Source organism: Melospiza melodia, chromosome Z (genome assembly GCF_035770615.1).
Source record: "Melospiza melodia melodia isolate bMelMel2 chromosome Z, bMelMel2.pri, whole genome shotgun sequence".
In the NCBI taxonomy this organism is placed as follows: Eukaryota; Metazoa; Chordata; class Aves; order Passeriformes; family Passerellidae; genus Melospiza; species Melospiza melodia.
Window position 1 is genome coordinate 49,391,870 of NC_086226.1, and position 20,280 is coordinate 49,412,149.

The 20,280-nt window shown below is 36.8% G+C and overlaps 1 protein-coding gene across 2 annotated transcripts in view; it reads right to left on the minus strand.

The window, feature by feature from the left end:
* Positions 1-20,280, minus strand: part of TTC39B (tetratricopeptide repeat domain 39B) — a 74,658-nt gene that overhangs the window by 41,829 nt on the left and 12,549 nt on the right. Inside the window, exon 2 of one of the 2 annotated variants that reach the window (XM_063181301.1) lies at positions 10,190-10,224. In XM_063181301.1, coding sequence (XP_063037371.1) covers positions 10,190-10,224 — 35 coding nt within the window. Of the gene's footprint in view, positions 1-3,006; positions 3,317-10,189; positions 10,225-20,280 lie in introns of those variants that run through there. The other variant, XM_063181302.1, reaches the window with a different exon arrangement.

The following is a 20,280-nucleotide window of genomic DNA, read 5'->3' on the forward strand; positions in this document are numbered from 1 at the left end:
TTATCTATACTTTAGCATTGTCAAAAAAAGGTGAGGCTGATAGCTTTTCATAGACTACTGGAATTTCACTAAGAGAGGACTTTATTTGATCCATTGCTATACATTAACAGGTATAATGTTACATGTAATGTAGCAACAAGGCAAGGGCAAAGATGGCAGCTACAGCTTTGTCTTACAGACCAGAAGCTGGGCATAGGAAAAACCTGCTAGTATTTTAGGAAAAGTGTTTGCCCTCTCTTTTTAGAACTAGAAGTCTCAGTCTTAGCTCTTCTAAACCTAACAGATTTACCTACAAGTGACAACGTTCTATTTTAGGAATTATTACTGCTCACAGCAGCAGTAATGCGCTACAGGAGTACTGCAGTGGAGGCGATGATTTTTAGTGTTGCGGGAGGTTGAAGTTGTGTAGGTGATTAGAGTCATGGGTTTGGGTTGAGGCTACTAGTAGGGCCAGCCCTGTGCCTGCTTTGCAGGTGGAGAGTGTTAGTATGAGGATGGGTAGGATGGTAGAGGCTGATGATTGTACTTGGATAGGTCATATGGCTAGGGCAATGTATATGGACAGTATTATGCTTTCCAAACATAGTAGGGCTGAAATTAGTAATGCTGTCTTACAAATGAAATGCATTAAAAGACCACCAAACAAACAAAACCCTTCTCTACAAAAAACTTCCTTCTTAGAAGTCTCATCAGATCTTGAAATATAAATGTCAGATCACCATGTGTCAGGAGACAAATGTTTATTTGCTTTATATTCTGCATGCAAGTTTTATTTGCAATCTCCAACTTAAGAGGGCATGCACTGGACTGTCCTCCAGTCAGAAAGCAGCCCAGCACCCAGAGTACTGTTTCATGGTAATCTAACAACTGACTACAAGAAAGCGATCAAGAGGTTCAGCCTCCAAATATTTCAATGACTGAGGGAATGGGGACAGATGATGAGACAAGGAACTTTCCTGGTCGTCTGTCTTATTAAAAACATGGATTTTCCTTATCAACATATCTCTACCAACGCAGCATCTGAATATCACAAGAAAATACTGACTGGTGTATATCCTCACATACTACTCTACAGGGGCAACAAAGCAACAGAATAAGCAGGAAGGAAGAAAATCTAGGCAAAATTGACCATCTGCTTGAATCTCAGGTGCCACAGGATCTAGTGCCAAGATGAAGCTCATCTTGCTGGCTCACCATCAACCCACCACTGCCAACAGAGTCTACTACTCCGAAAATAACACAGGCTACACTTTGAGCCACTTTTGTGTCTTATCTGTATTTTTAAAAAGAAAGATAAGCATAGCCAAATGTTCCAGTTTTTGACAGATCATTATCCAGATTCAGTAAGCCAATAATCAATTTACCTCAAGTCAGGTGGTTTTTTATCATCGGAGAAGCATCAGCAGTTTTATATGACAACAAGTTCTTAAGTTCAACAGCAGATTGCATTGCACATGGACAGAAAGAGAGACCCAAATTTACCATAAGGACTCACCCATATTGTGAAAGCAAGACATGCCAATTCCTTAGGTTACTATTTACCCAACTGAATAGGTATACACAGTTCATCTGATCACTAAAATGATTACAAAATAATCCTATTTAAATCTTTTCAAACCACTCCAGCATGAATTTGACCCTAAAAATATGTAAGCTTAAAAACTGCCAAGAAAACAAACAGATCACAGGCATTTAGAATTGACCAAGTCTACCTGAGAAAGCAGAAAAATCAAGTAAGTGTCAGTATTTGTTTGCAGGCAGAAGAAAAATCCAATTTACTATTTCTATTCTAAATTTCTATTCTGTTCAACACTAATGGGAATACACAGAAGTATAAAAGATTATCAGATTTATTGAATGGGACTCAGTATTTTTAGATGTAAGCTTTAACATGAGATCTTTGCAGGTAAACTGAGAATTTACTGTATTTGCATACTCCTTATCAGACTAATAGTTTGTATCAAATAATCAAGCTGAGGTCATTGTATGCAATATGATGTACAAAAATGATCAGATCATGGCAGAGAGCGATAGTGCCAAAACTTAATATATAGCATGTAGATACAGACAAGTAGATGTCCACCATTAAAAAATACATAATTTTGATCTGTTGAACATTTCTGCTAGAAAATAGATCCAAATAAGGCATACTGACAAGAAAATAGGTTGAGAAGGAACCTCCTTGGAGAGCTAGCATATACGAATAATAATGACAGCTCACTACAAGTTTTACATTAAATGAACAGAAATTTCACTTATCTTGCTATGGGGAAAAGAAAATCATGCTGCAAGTAGGACACCAGATGAGGCCAGATGTTTATGGGACTAACACTGCGTCACACAAATATTGGCCTAGATCCAAAGAGACAATTAGGACATCATGATCCTAGCAAGACACTCTTCCTAAACTTCAAACCAATTTACTTTATTTATTACATAGTGAACTTAGAGCCTATGCTGGAGATATTCTGAACTAAAGTGTCTAAAAGCACACTGCATTATACTTAACACGCAATACTTTGAAAGCACTGCAATGCATCCCATGAAATTAATTATTTATGTTTAAGTAAAAAATTATATAACCTCAAATGGTTAAATTAGCACAGCTACCAAGAGCAGAATACATAGTCTATAAATGGAAAAAGTAGCTCTAAGTCTGATACTGTCCTTAAATTACCACATTTTAAAGAATGGCATCCCAAAATACACACCTTGCAGTGTTCTACAACCTACAGTATCTGAGCTGATTAAGCACTGACATCAGCAGAGAAGCTTCTGCTCTCTAAAAGCATTGTTCACCACTGTGAAGTGCAGAGGAGAAACAATTATTTCATAATTCCATTGTGAATATATAGTTTTCCCTTTATCTTCAAGGAAATCTATATAAAAATAACAATGTTGTATTTTGACATACATTCTAAAGCAAATTTTCACAGACAAAATCCCATAAATCTTGCTACCACATTCATGATTTCAAGAACTATTAGGCAGAGATAATATACTTACAGGATTAATTCAGGTAACTTCAGGTATGTAAATACAGTCCTTGTGTAAAAATAAGTGCTGCTTCTTTCACTCTTTTCCACCGTGCGCACACACACACACCCCCCAAAAAAAAAACAGGCAAAAAGACAAAGAAATGCATAAAGAGAAAAGTGATTCTGTTTTATTTCTCAATATCCAGGAGGTTTCATTAATGAGTTATCAAGCAAAAAGAATAAAAGTTTCCATGCCTGCAGCTGGCAAGAGAGGCACTCTCCATAGCCGAATTCAAAAGAAATGTCAGTGAGAGTGGCAGCAGCTACAGTCAATGCTGGAAGCTGATGCCTCTGCAGGAAGAGGATGCTGGGAGATTCTACCAATCTGTGCTGCAGCCTAATTCTAATCCATCACTCCTAACCGCAACGGGAAAATGGAGACATGAGGAACGCAGAGTAATTTATATTTACAGACAAAAAAGGAGTCACCTTTGTATTTGCTGAATACAAAAAAAAAAAGAAAAAAAAGACAAAATTAAAGACAAAAAAGGAAAAGTATGCTAATGAAACTGCAGTAAAGTATGTTAAAGCAACTGCAGGAAAACTAGATCAAATATATGAGAGTTCATAGCAAGGAACACTGAAGAAAAATAACTAGCTCATGCTTGATTTTCTTTATTTGACAGTACTCAAACATCCCTTTTTTTTTAATTAACCCTTCAACATTCTTTCCCGGAGAAATCCAAATTTTTAGCTAGAGTTCTATGACCAAAACAAATCACTAACACAGACAGCTGCTAAAAAACAATTCTCTTTATGAATATCAGCTGCCACAGAACAAAGCAGGAGTCAAAAGCAAAACAGCTACAACACAGATAGTTTTATCCCCCTTGGTCTAATCTCTCTAGATGAGATATGATGAAAGTTCAATACATGAGAGCTAAGCAGCAGAAAATTACACAATGTCCTCCACTATTACCTTCAAAAGGTATTCTTTAAAACTGTAGCAACTGAACTAATAGTATCTAGTTCTAGCTATGCTTACTGTTATTTACTCACAAAAATGAGTAAAATGGAAACTACAGGTTTGCATTTACTTATTTCAGGTGCATGCGAAATAGATATCAGCAGTAATACTTCAAACCAATTTATTTAAACAATGTACTTTTGTTAAAACATTCTTATTTGTAACATACTAGGAAAGAATTACACAGTATTTTCTACAACACCTTTGGAACCAAGGGCTATGATCAGGTGGAAGAGGTTTCATGAATTTTTTAAACCTTTCAAAGAGATGAAATTGACACCTGTAATTTATGGACAACAGCACCTTTAAAATCGGGATGTTCTACATTTTCCATAAAACTTGAACGAGTGGTGTTAAAGACCAAGGAGTTGAGAGATATATATCTAAGTTCTCCACCATGTCATTTGAAGGAGTACTTAGTATATTAACTGACAATTTGCATAACAATATTAGGGGCAGGGAAAGTAAAAGTGCCAAGATTTCTGTGACCTTGTTTACACGTGAAGAACAGACAAGTTTTAATCGAGGCTGCCCAGTCACAAATAAGTCAACTCAATTTCCCCACAAAACATAGAGTGTTCTGTTTTTAACATAGGATAAGGTTCAGACAGTCCACATCTGACGGCTCAGAAACTACTTTCTAGAAAAAGCTGAGTGAGTCAGGAGAACATTTCCACAGAGCTGACAAAAACAAGCCTTCTGTCTGCAAATATGAGCCCATGCTCAAACATTTTCCCCTCAACTGACTTAAAGGAAAATGAACTAATATACATACACTAAACCTTCCACACAGATTGATTCCCAAAACACTCTGTGACAGCATTTAACCATATGGGAAGGAAGGGGTGGACATGACATAACCAAAGCAACACTATAAAAAAAAAAGGTCATTTTTATGTTTGTTTGATCACTTACACAGGCAAATCTGGGTTTTAGTCTGTTTTCCTTAAAAGCAATCCTGCTTCTCAACACATTCTGACTAATTTATTATTTTTCTTCATTGATGAGTTAAAACTCATCTTTCCATTTTCTTGTCTAAAGCACTTACATCTTAATGGTTGCACCACAAATCCAAAAGTCTACATCACTTTCCAAGTCTCAGAAGTTATTCAGATAAGGCAATTCCTGAGCTGCAGGGCCACAAATAGTGTTATGCAGTCTTTATCAAAGCACAGAACAAACATTATTTTCCTGAAAGATCTTTAAAGAAAGAAAACAGAGATATCATAATGTATTCCAGCATAATATCAAGATTCCAACACAACACTTAAATAGATTCCGTAAGTCTCCAGAAAGTCCCACTCTAAAAATTAAGTGAATTTAAAGCCACAACGTTGATTTGTAATGAATGAACAAGCCAAAGAACTGCAAAGAAATATTTATGCTCAAGTAAGACAGATTTCTTTTGGTGAACGTGAGATAACAGAAAAACATGCTGTAATATCTTTTTGTGCACCAGCTTTTAAGCAAAGCCTTGCAAAAAGAATAACAGAGTGTGGAAAACATGCAGAGTTTTGGGCACTTCTGTGGTTTTTTTGAATTTGGGTTTTTGTCTACCTCCTCTCCTCGGTTTCTAAGGAGCTACAAACACAAGTGGAAACACACGTGTCAAAGTGAACAGAAGATCCCAATACAAACAATAGCACAATGTGGCCTGACATTTTCTACTGAAACACAAGCACAAAGAAATCTTAAAGCACAGGCAAAAGGTGTAGTGGGAATAAACAGGTGTTTAGACATGAAAATGTGTAACCATGAAAGCGTGTAACCAATGGAAACCTCCCCAAGTTTAAAAATCTATAATCTTAGAACTGTTTGGGGCGAGGAAAGATTAGAGAGATAAGGCTGCTGTATCATTACTGCTCTTTCAAATCTTGAAACTCACAATATAAAGTAGCTAGCGGGTCATGTTTTTATATTTATGCAGCCATGAAAATATTATCTTCTAGACACAAAAACTGCCTTTACTCGAACTTTTTGCCAGTAACCTTGAAGGTCAAACATAAGAAAATAAAATACTGATGATTTAAATTATCACAGCTGCTTCTCACCATCTCAAGACAATGCCAAAATGTGAGTTTAAACTTAGGAAGACAGGAACTGTCCCTAAAAGTTGTTGGCTTGCTGAATTAAAATTTGAATTTAGAGCCATTTCCTTAACTGTTCAATTTCATTCACGGACAAAACACTCACATGTGCAGGTGTAACTGAAATCTTAACTACACATCTAAGATTACAAGGATAACCTGCTCTAACTTCCTTAAACACTTCTGGCCCTTAATCTATCACCCCAGTAATACCACACAGAGCTGCTTTGGCAGGATCAAGGATTAACAGTACACAACTTCGGTCAGGCAAAGAAAATGCAAAAGAGAATCAACCAAGTATGTCTCTTTCTGCTGAAATTGATAAAGACAAAAAATCCCAGGAGCTCCATTCTTGATCAAAAATCATCTGTCTGCTTTGCTTACAGAATGCAAGCTCCCACTCTTCCAATACTTAATGTTTTAAACACATTTAAGTGAGATCTCACTCTCTTTCCACTGATGACATGACACAGGGTCTGGTGTCTAAAATTTCTAGAAAAATAGCACAACATCAAGACTTCCTCTGCATATGAGCTGCTTGAAGCCATCAGGCAGACTACTGCATTTCTTCCCAAAAACTATGACAGAGCATCTTCATACAGAGCATCTACATAACCACACAGCTATATAGATAGAGCAGTTGCTCTAAATGCTGCTATTCATTTACATAAGCCTCTGATATTGGTTTAGTAAACAAAGGCACTATCTTTGCCTTTATCTCAAAGAGAAAGACTGCATGGCAATCTAAGGCAGATTGAATTGACAAACATAACTTGATGGCTACTTATTCCTTTCATATACAGATGACATTTTAAGGAACAGTAAGTAAAATGAGATGGACAGAAATAGAAACAAAATTATAATTTCATACATGTTCTAAACAAATTGAGAACTTCAGAGGATAAAATATATACAGAAATCAAAATAGCAGTGGCAAGGTCAGTACACACTAAGCATAATACAGTGATGGTTAAAAACTGCTGAGAACTCAAACTGCTTTCAATCTAGTTGTAAAGCCAAAGACAATATAATTTAGAAAATTACACTTTGACAACAGAAAACATGAATATCTGCAAAGATTCAAAGAGATTTTCAGAATTCTCTATGAAGAGATTTTCAGAATTATTTGAAATTAAGGTAGCAGAAATATTTTGAAAAAAGTAGAGAATTATCTTGTTTAATGAGACTGAAATTAAAGTTGTAGTTTTTCCACAGTAAGATTTAGGTATTGATGAGGCATTTTTAGCAAGCATTACATAAAAGAATAAACCACACAAAATCTGCTCCATTTATGTATGTATATCTATGTTTTTGTATCTGTAGATGCTTGGCAGGCACTAGGTAACTCAGTCAAACACATCCACCCAGACCAAAACTTGGAAGCAAACACTCCAGTGCAAAAACGGTAAAAAACAGCCTACCACAACAAAACTTCTTGTCAGAGGCTTAAGTTTCCACAACAGAAACCACAGTTTGTCTCTAGTTACTCAGTCCCTTTTACAACAGAATATGCCAATCAAACTAGCTCTGAGTTAACACAAACAGATAATGGTGAATTTACTTTGGCATATATTCCACCTATTATCTTTGGAAGATTGAAGATGGTCTATGAAGTGGTGCTATCAAACCAGTACTTTCAAAACTCAGTTACTTTTGTTGGCAGAGAAGATATTAAATGCTAGTGCTTGCTTGAAGTAAAATAGCAGAGTGACCTACTGTAATAGTCTTTCTTCACCTTTAGTACCAGTAAACAAAATTCACAGTAAATAACTCTGTTTAAAGGTTTCTTCATGTTTCTACAAAGCAAGTATTTTGTGATCATTACATGTTTTGGAGTTGCTGCTTATATCTACAGTAACTACCATGAGTAGAAGATGACAAAAGAGAATCTAATACATTTAAACCACTGGAGCAAAGACTGATTTTCTCCTGGGCCTGTCCTCAGACATGACAGCCAGCACATGGGATTTAAGGAAGCATTTTACCATATTAGGTAACTTACTGCCCTTTCAACATCTAACCTGCACAATCTGGTATCTGTTGGTAAGCAATAATATTAAAAGAAGTTGAAGTCAAGCTGGATTAGAAAAACCATTCACTAGCATCTACTGGTGCAAAATACAGAGCCATGTTACTCTACAGATATTTTACACTAAGAATTGCAGAGTGGTGTGTGAAATACATGAAGATCTGGTTGTTACACATTCTTTCCCAATTCTCTAAACCACCATGATGATCTGACAGAATCTAAACCAAAACTGATCTCAAAAGTAAATGTGAGCCTTTGTTGACCCAACTCCCTATAAAAAAAGGTCCATTTTAGTTAAATTCAATAAGATATAACTAACTGCAACAAAGCACTCAAACCAATGCCAGGCATCTCATCACAGAGCTCTAACAATGTCACCTTCCTATCCAAAATGGAGGAGAATGAAACACTGACACAGAAAAATTAAGAACGTGACTACTAACAACAGCAAAATAAAAAAAAACAAACACAGCTTCCCAGAAACTTAAACCTCGAGCCATTCATTGCTTCAATATAGTAATGAAAAAACTACAATTAATTCTCTGTTCATAGATAGAGAAAACTCAGGAACAACCAGTATGGCATTAGATTTACAGAGGGCTTTCCCTCAGGCAAACTACTAGCATCATTTGAAAACTACAATCAAAGCATTTCAAGAAAGATAAGATGGAAGACTTTCAGAAAACATTCCAAGATTTTTTTTCAGTTTCTTAGCCACGTTTTTTTTAATAGTCATATCTTTGAAAGAATTTGGGAAAGGCAAGTCTAATCCAGTGAAGAATCCTGCCCAGATACAAAAAAATATACACATTCACTATGTTCAATGTGATGTTAAGTAACAGCACCATTTTTTGCTCATTAATATTCTCTCTATCATCTGTCATTGACTCTTCTATACAATGCTTATTGCAGATGGAAGCAATACTAGCCAGAATAAACTGACATCCTAACTTGTGTTATAAAAAGTGTACCTGTAAGTCAGCTATGAACACAGAAGACACACTCAGGAAGAACAAATTATTTATTATTTATTTTGGCTCTACATGCCAAAAATAAACAACCATGCCCAGCTCAGACATCAACAGAAAACAACACAACCACTTTCTCATGGAACAAATGAACATTGGACAAATAGTCTCACATAGCATTTCAGAGTTACTCTAGTCCCTGTCCCAGGGGAGAACAGCAGCTGAAGAGATAAGTTACCCAATCATGGACAAACTGCAAGGCAGTCAAGGAAGAGTAAGTAATCTTTAACATGAAGAATTCCCAACTTGAACATATCAGGTTCTTGTTTCCTTCTGAGTGTCAAGAAACAATGCTTAATTTTTCTCAGTTCTACACAGATCAGACTTTACTATTCTAGGTAAGATACAAACAGAGGGTCTGGCAATATGTAAAATACAATTTTCCAAGGCCATGGATGTTTTGGCCATGAAGTTCAGTCCAAACCTACTGCTGGGTCTAGAAGTGTTTTAGTGATCTGAGGACATCAGCAAAAGTCCCTTCCTCATGTGTTTCATGGCATAAAAATGCAATAAAATCCTGGAGAAAAACTAAAACCACTTACAAACAGCATAATGTGTTTTCATCACAGTTTAAGACAGTTGTTGCTTCAGCATGAGATCTTACAACAGAGAAATGACTATCTCACTTCATTAGGGGAAAACATCTGTGCAGCAGTATATTATAAGACAGAGCAACTTCCATTTTGAAAATCTTGCTTAGATAGTCTTGCATAACGTATGATCCAAAATTTTCCCAATAACATTAAGTGACTATATTTTTTCACCATGCAAAAATGTCTAAAGCTGTCAGTATGTAACTCAGTTACTAGATTTCTGGTTTAATTCCTTACAATTGTCACATTTGTTGACAAATATTTCATCATATATATCAACCTACTCATACTTCCATTTCTCAACTCTTGAGGACTTTAACTGTTCTGAAAAATGTGAATGTAGTCAGTGCATATAAAATTATATTTCCCTGGAATGGTGTGCACACAGTATTCTATTTCTGTATAAGGAATTTCAACAAACATACATTAAAAAAAAATTCTACTTACACAGGGATGTTTTCATAGGCATCTTCAAAGTTTTCCTGCAGAAGAAAAAAAGAAGTTTCAATCTAATGTGCATTTGTTTTGTAGCACAGCAGAAATTTACCATTACCAGATAGCACTTACTTCTACAATAGTCAGTAATCACCAGAATAGTCACAGTCTACTGACTCTTTGCTAAGCTTTCACTGAAAATCATTATACAGAGATATTTCCGATGGGCTACTACATCAGACTACAGCTGAATTAAACCAAAGATGTTTTCCTTTTTAGATTCTAAGCTTCCACCATGTAAATCACAGAAGGCTTATGCCTCAGGAGTCTGTGCAGCACACGTCAGGATGCACTAGCTGAACAGTATAATCAACACAAAACAAAAGGTGCATACACCTGATATGCAGGTTGGCCAGAGTACATACAAGAGGTCTGGAATGCACGACAGATAGCATGCACATACAGCTAGCTCCCACATTAAAAGCTGTTATGTCAACAGCTTAGTCCAGAAATCTGGAAATTGTTGCTTTCCACCTAGATTCAAAGTTCTTTCAACCTAGATTCAAATTTCAAATTGAAATAAAGGAAGAAATGCACAAATGTAAAAAATGTAAAAACAAGCAGAACAGCTTAGCTCAAAGATCATTTATTTCTGTATCCAGTTTCCAAAACTGGGCTCTAGAAGTGCGTAGCAAGGACAAATGGGCTACAGCACTCCCTCACAAATCCCTCTCCACCTCACACTTTCCAGCCTCTGGCAACCCCAGGTATTCAAGGCCTAAATACAGTCTGATCATCATGTGATTCTCAACAGATCTCTGTTCCTTCCAAATACCAGTTTCCTCAAGCGCATGTAGACTCTGTTTTATTCATGAGTTATAAAATTAGTAAGGAATTCCATGAGCCTGATACCCATTTTGTGCAAAATAAGAATTTCTACTTGAACCTGGCTCCAGCTACCTTTAACAATTCCTAGTTTTATTTATTCAAAAACAATAAAGAATCAATTTGTACTTACTCTTTTCTTAAAATTTTGAAAGCTTTTGTTACATTATCCAACTCACCTCTCTTCTGAGCCAAAGACTTCTACTTTACTCAGTCACTCTTCAATCAAAAACTATTTCCCACATGTAATTGTGTGTTCTGCTCTTTCCTTAAGAAAAACTAGAAGCATGATGGAACAGATTTTTAATATATCCTGGGAAGGTGCCTTGAGGAGACTAACCCCCATTTCCATACAACCCTTTTCAGTTAGCCTCTGGAGTCTGCTCCAGGCTAGACACTCTCAGCTCCCTCAGCCCCTCTTCACACGATTTATGCTCCAGACCCTTCACCAGTTCCATGTCCTTCTTTATACATGCCACAGCACCTCACTGTCTGCCTTGGAATGAGGGGGACTAAATCAGAACACAGAATTTCAAGAGTGGTCTCATCAGAGCCAAGTACAGGGAGAACTTGAAAGAACTCAGAAAAAGCCATTTAAAAGATCCTCCTGATCTGTGGCAAACTGGAGTTTCAAAAAGCTGAATAGAAACCAACAGGAACATCCTGAACAGAAATTATGTTACCCATGTCTCATCCCAGACACTGACAGCAGCCACCAGTCTTCTAATAAACTCCTTCACTAAAGACTACTTGCCTCCTTTAGACACTTCTGGAGACAAAAGAAGAAATTCAACACGGCAAAACACACTTACAGCTTTTGGAGCACAACTCCATTTCTCCTAAGAGAACAAACCTGAAAAGCAAAAGTCAACGTACTTTTAACTGTCAAGTACTTAATAAAGAACAGTAATGACTGGAAATTCACATGAAAAAATATCTGTGATTTGACTCTTTTGCAGGCTCTTTCAAACCTTCATACAAGGGCAGCACCTCCATTCAGGAAGAAACAGAGAGAGAATCTGCATTCTGTCTAGCTAAACGCCTCCTTTGCCTGGTGGCTTCTGAGTTTTGATTCCTGTCATTCACGCTGTTCAAATGGCTGTCCAAACATTTAAAAGGATGAAGGACAACCTTAATCTTTTTCCCCAAACACCAAGGCATATGCATAGGGAATAGTCACAGACTTTCAAGGGACTCCTCAAAGGTGCTGAAAACAAAATCACTGAGGGCAGCTTCTATGTAAAAAAAAAAAAAAAAAAAAACCAAAACCAACAAAAACCAGCAAAACAACAAAAAAAACTAAAAAGCCAATCCATAGGTATTTCTGAATTTTCCCATGTCTTCCTATTCTCACTGCATGCAAAATGGATGTTAGACAGTCTTCAAATTGAGATCTTAGTCCCATTTCCACAGGCTTGTACAAGTTTGCAGTTTGTAGAGGAGCATGTGGCTTATAGTCACAGGGACTCCCAGGACTGCAATTTTTCCTTATTCAGTCCTTTGTTGCAATTTTTATTAAGGTTTAATAAAGCTGTTAAAATTTTAAAAGTGAGGGTCGTTTCTCACAGTTTCAAAGACGAAACCAGTTTCCAAACAGCTTCTCTAAGTCAGCAGTCACCATATACTCTTAATATCAAATGGAACAGAATATAAATATATACATGTCCCCCCTCCCCCTTTTCTGTTAAGAAATTTTGTGACTAATTTTTTCTCCTTATCCTAAGCCAGGACTACATAAAAAATTATTCAAAGAAACTGGTGGCTAAGAATTTTTCATTTCAGGTCCACAAAAGTGATAACCTAAAAACACTGTGCATTTAAAAGTTACCAAACATTATAGCGATATGAAAGCTCCTTAGAATATTACTCCAGAATACCAAACAACAACATGCTATCTCTCCACTTAGCTGACTTGACTGAACTGAGAACTGCTAACAGAAGCTGGAAAATAACAACGAACACCAACGCAACTCCCAGACAAGGGAAGACCCTTGCTCAGGTGAAGACCCATCCCTGTGATTATGTAACTTGTATGGAAATCATTAACTAAATAGAGGGGCTGTACTTGGGAGGTTGCTAACACTGAACTCTGCGTCTAAATAATGGCATGGGAAGCCTGGAAGGGCATGCTTGACTTGTGGAATACCACTGAGCACCCAGGCTTGCGTAACTCTGAAAAAAAATAAATAATCAATGTCCCTCTTGTGGAATTATTAGCTTGTTGCACATCAGTTCACAAATCTGGTTTCTGTGGACAACTCTAAAGCATTAAGTATCAGAAATTACTACTTCACAAAAAAGAATAATGGAGGTGAACAAAAGAGCAACTTATCGGTCTTAAATGACGAAAATTTAGTTTGTGAGACTGTTCAGTCCAAAATAAATACATCCAGCCATGAAAATTGGTTTTGACTCATCTGAAGTTAAGAGAAGTAGGGTAACACAGCTACACACATCTACAAACTGCAGATAGTACCTGCATGAACTAAAAAAAGAGAAGCAGTTCTGAGAACTTGACTTATGAAACCATCTATTAATATGCAGGAAAGGTGTCCATAAAAATCGGATGGCAGTGGACAGAACAACTGCTGCTTAAATGGGTAGTTGCATGAGAAAACACGACTCAGTACTACATATTTTCCCATACATTAGGAAACAAAATACCCAGCATTACAGCAGGATCCAAGAGGTTATTTGTAATGTATCTTCAGCTAATTCATAAAGTATTGATGTAAAGAAGATGTATTTTGATGAGCCAAATAAAATTTAGGTTTCATCTCAAAAAATTAAGATGCTTTTCACTTCCTAGTATTTCTGTAGAATTGACAAAACTTTGCATTATAAAGTGCATAAAAATCATAATTTTTTAACTACTGCTTCATTAGACTTCATAGCAGTTTCTTACAGAAAAGAGCAATCTACTCTACAAGCCAGTAGAAAATAAAATGGAAGTTAAACTACATCTTTATGTTTACAGGCAAAAAAAACCCCAACATAGGAGAGAAACATCATTTCAATGCTATCTTGGCAGAGAAACAACTTGGGAGAGCAGAGGAAGGAAAAGATATCTCCCAGTCTTCATCTCTGTCACCTACATATGCTTTATTTGACACTTCGACACCAGATCCAGGTATTAACAATTAATAGCCTTGGAAGAGAAACAACTGAATAACACACAGTTCAAAGGGGAAGGAGATGATGAAGTTGTTACAAAACAGGAAAATTATTTCCCCTTGCCAGAGACAGAAATAGCCTTGAGGCAGCAAGAATGGAATGAAAATGCATAAGTTCTGCTCTACACAGTACAACAAATTTTCACATGAAAAGTAAAAAGTAAAATTATTTCTCTAAAAAAAAAGCACATTTTTGTGGTTACATATTATTTCAGATTTTTTGGTTTGAACTATAAACATAACTCATCTGCTTTTTAAAAACTCTCAAGATTATTTGCCTAAAATAAGAGTGTTTTTCCAGAGAGCTGAGTGTACAGACAATGGTCGTTGTTTTGGAGAAGCTGTGTTTTCTACTGCAGATGAAGAACTTCAGTAGTCAGAAGCCAAATAACAGACTTGGTAATTCAGACTTACTTATTCACTCTCATCTAAATAGAACATGCGACATTCAAAACTTGGTTGGGAGTCATGCTTTAACAAAAAAAAAAAAAAAAAAAGAAACTAAAACCAAACCACAAAAACAAAATGACACCAAATATTACAGTTACAGCACCAGAGACACATCCACACACCGAGAAGAAATGTGGATCTGATAAGGTAAAACTCACTTTTGCTAGAAGTTAGGTTAACTAAAGAGCTGATGAACAATTAGAAATTAAAACATTTCAGTGTCATTTAGCTTGAAAATTAGATGTCAGTAACCACAAGAACAAAGGCTTCCCCATTACAGTCTGGAACACAGTGGCCTTTTGATTTTGGCTGCTGATCACCCAAAAATTTCCAGAAGATACAAGAAAATTGAGTCTTTAAAAAATATATATACCCTCCAGTTTTTACACAGAACAGACATTTGCAATGGAAACAACTGTTATAATTAAGAGCAGCTAACCAACATGTTACAGAAAGTAGACAGTTCCTACTCTGCCTTCAACTGCATGCAGCCAGATGTTTCTTAGACAGCCATACTGTAAAAACCCGGGCAAGACCAAGAACAAACCTCAGCCAAAGGAACTGCAGTCACATGTGTCAGGCTGGCTGCATACCAAAGGCAGCCTCAAGATTAAGGTTTTTCTGAACCTACTTGTAAAGATGGGCAGTGACATTTTAAAAATTGGTATCACTCTCACCAGCTATTAACTGGGCGAGCTTCTACTGTTTTAAACAGCATCCTTCCTTCATGACTGAAAAGTGGAAAAATCAGCAGATTCAGCTACACACTCACCAAGTAAAGCATTATGACTACTTTAATTGACATACAAATGGCTGCTGTCAACAGTTACCCATGATCAGATTCATATCCAACATGCTGCCGAAGAACACATAATAGAGCTTCAGTTAAAAGTTGGCTAAACACCAGGACAACTTTACTTAGTGTTGACAGCGGCTTCTTCTTCCTATTCAACCTGCAGTTCTTTCTACAAAGGAAGCACTTCTAAGAGGCAGAAGAATAGGATAGTAGCATAAAACTTTACTGCTGCAATAAAGCTTTCATCTTCCTAGCTGATCACCTTTTCTGTCTGTCTCACACAAACCTCCCTGGGCACCCCCAAGACCAAAGGAGTGTCATGTAGCTTCTATCTGTTTGAAAGTGGTACTGGAAAAAAAAAAACCAAACCAAAACAAACAAAACACAAAACCAAACAACAACAACAGAACAAACAAACCACATAATCAAGAGTTCAACATTAATTACATTTGCACCAAAGTGCACGCCTCATAGAAAATCTCTGCAAATATTGCATATGATTCTATTATTGGTCAACTTCATTACACAAAACTGATTGCCAAGGAATCCTAACCTGAAAGGCAAATACAATCAGCTTGTCTGGATACATCTTCTTTTTCCTACAGTAGGAAGAGAAATTTGAGAAGAACGCAAAAGCTAGTACAGGGCCTGAGAAGACTGAAAGAATACAAAAGCATTCTTCTCAAAACAGATACTACACAAGGGAAAATACTAAGCTTGTCCTTCCCAGCCATAAGAAAGATTATTCAGTCACATTAATTCTTGCAGCAGACAAGCCTCTAAGTATTTCAAGAACTCTGTGTCAAACTCATCAGTTTTTGTAAAATCTTGTACCATCATTCAGTCATTCCACAGAAATTGCATAAAACACCACTGAAATCAAAAAGAATTTTAGGATGCTATTTATTATGTTTATAAAGTTAGCAAGAGTTCTACTACATCTTTCTAGTCCTGATAATTCCAACATGAGTAAGTACTAGTTACAGCTCTTCTTCCAGGACACTGGACACAAACATGGATGAGATACCACTGCTGAAAGACCAATCTGATAAGGCTTTTCCTACTTTAAGCCACACAGCTTAACAATAAACTTTCAATAAACTTCTGTTGGCTTCCAATTTCATTATTATTTTTCATTTGATAAAAGAGGTGGACACAACATAATTTCAGAGACACAAGCAGAGAGTACTTTGAGACACTAACTGAAGGTAGAGCAGCAGAAAGAGAGCAAGTTAACTCTCTTAACACAGGCAGTCAAGGCATGAGCAACTTGAAAGTTACCAGCCACACTGAACTCAAACCAAAAAGCTTGGTCTTCCAAAATCTGGGAAGGTTAGTATTTCCTAGCCAGTGACCTACCATCTATTTTAGTTCAGAATTGGCTCTGTCTCATCAAGTTTAACTTTCCATGACTCAGTAACATCCACAGAAACTTCAGCTCAGTTTAGTCAAAGGATCACTAGACAATTTGCTGATAATGAAATGTTATCACTTCAAGAGATAGGGTATCAGTAGATAAGAAGCCAAGATACTTTTTGCCCTCACTTGAGTCAATACAACCTACCAAATAAAATAAAAGTTATGTGAAGAGGAAAGAAAAATATGATTAGAAGATCCATTTAACAAACAACAGAAAACAGTTCTTATTGGAGGTGGAGTATCATGCTTCCTGTCCCACAAGGGTAGGTCTATTTAGCATTTTCATCTAACCTTTCCACGTTCATTCCCATATTTCAGTGTTTGTAATGTGACTGATGAGGCAGAACCTGACAGTTTTTACTGACACCTAACTCACACATAGGATGGATTAAACACAAAGATATAGAGAAAGTCAAGCTGCAGTTACAATTAAGAGACAGTCCTTACTCAACATAAGAAACAGACACAGTGGAGTCTACTTCCCACTAAAGCAAAGTATAGATAGCTAGACGAAGAGCACATTGTGTTGTCCTGGACTTTACTAAGCAATTTCATATAAAGATGCTTGATACTTACCACTTCCAAGAGATGTCTAAAGCTACCTGGAAAAACCCTAATTATGGTTCACCATGCACTTAATATAGACTATGCAGACAAAATCAAATTACAGCTTCCCTAGAGGGCTATTTTGACAGTGTTACAGAATGCTTATAAACTACAATGTAATCAACAATCCTATATTAAATCTCATTCAAGACACATTACTTTGCCACTGGTGATATTAATACATTACAGAGATGACCCCAAATTGGGGAACAGAACAGGTTTACCTCATATTAAAAACAATCTCCCTGTAACTAATAAAGGCTAGCTTTGCCTGTAACAAATAAAAAAAAGATGAAAGGGGCATTAAAATTATTATCTTAGGTTTTAACCTTCTCCTGTCTTCCTCTGGTTAAGTATCTGCTTGACCATACAGCTGATCACTCATTTGTAAAGAATATGAATTGTAATAGCAGCTGCTGCATATTTAGCACCACAAGGTTCTATTTTATGTGAAAAGCAATTTAAGTTATTTTTCTTAACTGATGCATTTCCTTTAAAAGAAGATCTTGCTGCAGTAATGGTAATTCCAACAACCCTATTTTTGATTAAGTTGTTCTTATTTCAGAACTTCAAAGTCTCTATATTTTCTGATCCATGAGCAGTACTAACTGCAGTAACAGAAGAGACCTTTAGAAATCAACTTTATCTAGAGTTAAAAGTGGCTGTAATGCAAGATGAAAGCAGCGACTTTTGTCCAGAGCACGGCTTGTTCTCTCTGTGCAAGACTAGCTTCCATCTCTTCTGAAAACTACTTTATATATTTTCATTACCAGAAAAGCATTGTCAAAAGGTTGTAGTAATTTAAAAACATTACTAGTATAAAATTAACTAATGATTAACTACTTTATATGCATTCTAGGGAGTTTGTTCTTTCCACCAGAAAAAAAAGCCAGACAAACACCTAACACAGAAATACGGTGTCACATTCAGACCAAATGTCACATTAAATTACACTAAGCAGAATCAGATCTTGACTTAACCAGCCAGTAAGCTAAAGTGTTAGTTCTTCCTGGGCTACTTACAGGCAAACACAAAAAGAACACATTCTCATTTGAAGTTACAGTAATTCTTACAAGAAAATAAAACAGAAAAACCCTACAAGTAACACAAAAATTTCATTAACATAAAGTAATAGTTAGCCTATTAATGCCCCCCTAAATTTTGGTAATGTGCCAAGTGTCCATGTAAGTCTACAGCTTTACTTCTCCTGTCATGTCTCCCCCAATGTCAATTCTTCCTCCAGTCCAGCCCCAAGCAGAGCATGGTATTTCTTCAGGTACTGCAGGATCCAGAACAGACACAACAAATGGACTACACAAGTGCACTGAAAGCAGCATAAGCAGCATGTGTTTCCCAGTCGGAAGCTGTAACATCTGACAGACAGTTGTAGTTCCATTCCTCAGCATGCACACCCCCCAGAACAGCTTACTGACGTCATGGGGAATTTATAGCCTTTGAAAGATCCAGCTGGCATGTAATAACAAGGACAGGATTAATAAGCAGTTGTTACCAGATGTATCACTCCTTCTACCCAAAGGGTCACTTTACCACAACTGTAAGTTTACAGTTTGTCAGTGCCTCTAGGCAGCTGCTCATGCACACACACTCCCCCCTCCTCCTCCTCCAGAGTACTCATGGGCAATCAGAGCACTGGCTCCTCTGCAGCAAGCCCACACCACAGTAAGTGTCTCTGCCTCTCATGACTCACACGTTGCCAAAGGAAATCCTGCATGAACCGCACAACGGTTCAATCCAAAGCACTCAACCTCCCCTTGCACCCTTTCTTCCTTCCACCAGCACCCAGAGACACAGAACAGAAAAAAAGCCAAAAATGTTACATGAGGTGTAGAGATCTTCTTTTAAATTATGGAAAGGGAAGTATCAGACAGACAATTTTTCCAGGCTGCCACGAAACTACTCATATCATAGCTCATCTCTACCTATTACTCCTATCCTTATCCATTTTCATTTTAGCACACAGTCATTATATACTAGAAAGTTTTTATCAGTTTGTGGATGCTGTTGCAGAAGTTTTTGAAATTTCACATGGATTTTTTAATTACTCATTCACACAAACACTTAAGGGTGACTATTTTTTAATGTTAGAAAGATACCATTTAGACCAAATTCTGCAACTAATAAAATCTAAGGTCAATAGCTACCAGACCTCACATACATAAACTGAAGAGACCAAGTACTATGGTATGATCTACAAAGATATAAACCACAAAACTGATACAGAGTTTACCTTCCCAGAATAAAACTGCTTTATCTCATCTACAGCAAAGACCAGACCTAAAACAAAGAAAAAGGATCGGACACAAAACTTTCAGTCAAGGACAAGAGGAGCATGTTTCAGAGACAACTGTACAGGCAAGCCCTATATCCTTGGCTGTCATCACAAGATGTAATCTCAGCTTCCCCTTCTTCCTCTCGACATGTCTCCCTCACACCAGAGGACTTCCACAAACATCAAACACAAAGCAACACGTTATGTGGATTTAAAAAACAAAAGAAACTAAGCCAAAATATTAACCACACTGGACGTCAATTCTTTCAGTGATGTCAGGCAACTTCCTTTCTCTGCTGCACCAGAAGAAGACACCCACACAGAAACACTGACAGGAATTGAAGGCAACTGTACAAATCCCATTGGCCAAGACAAGTTGCTTTTTGTGGAAAAACTAGGTAACAGGACCACAAACTGTGTTCCATGTTGCAACTCAGACTGCTGTTCAGAGAAAGCACATAAACCACTAAGTAATGTCTAATTT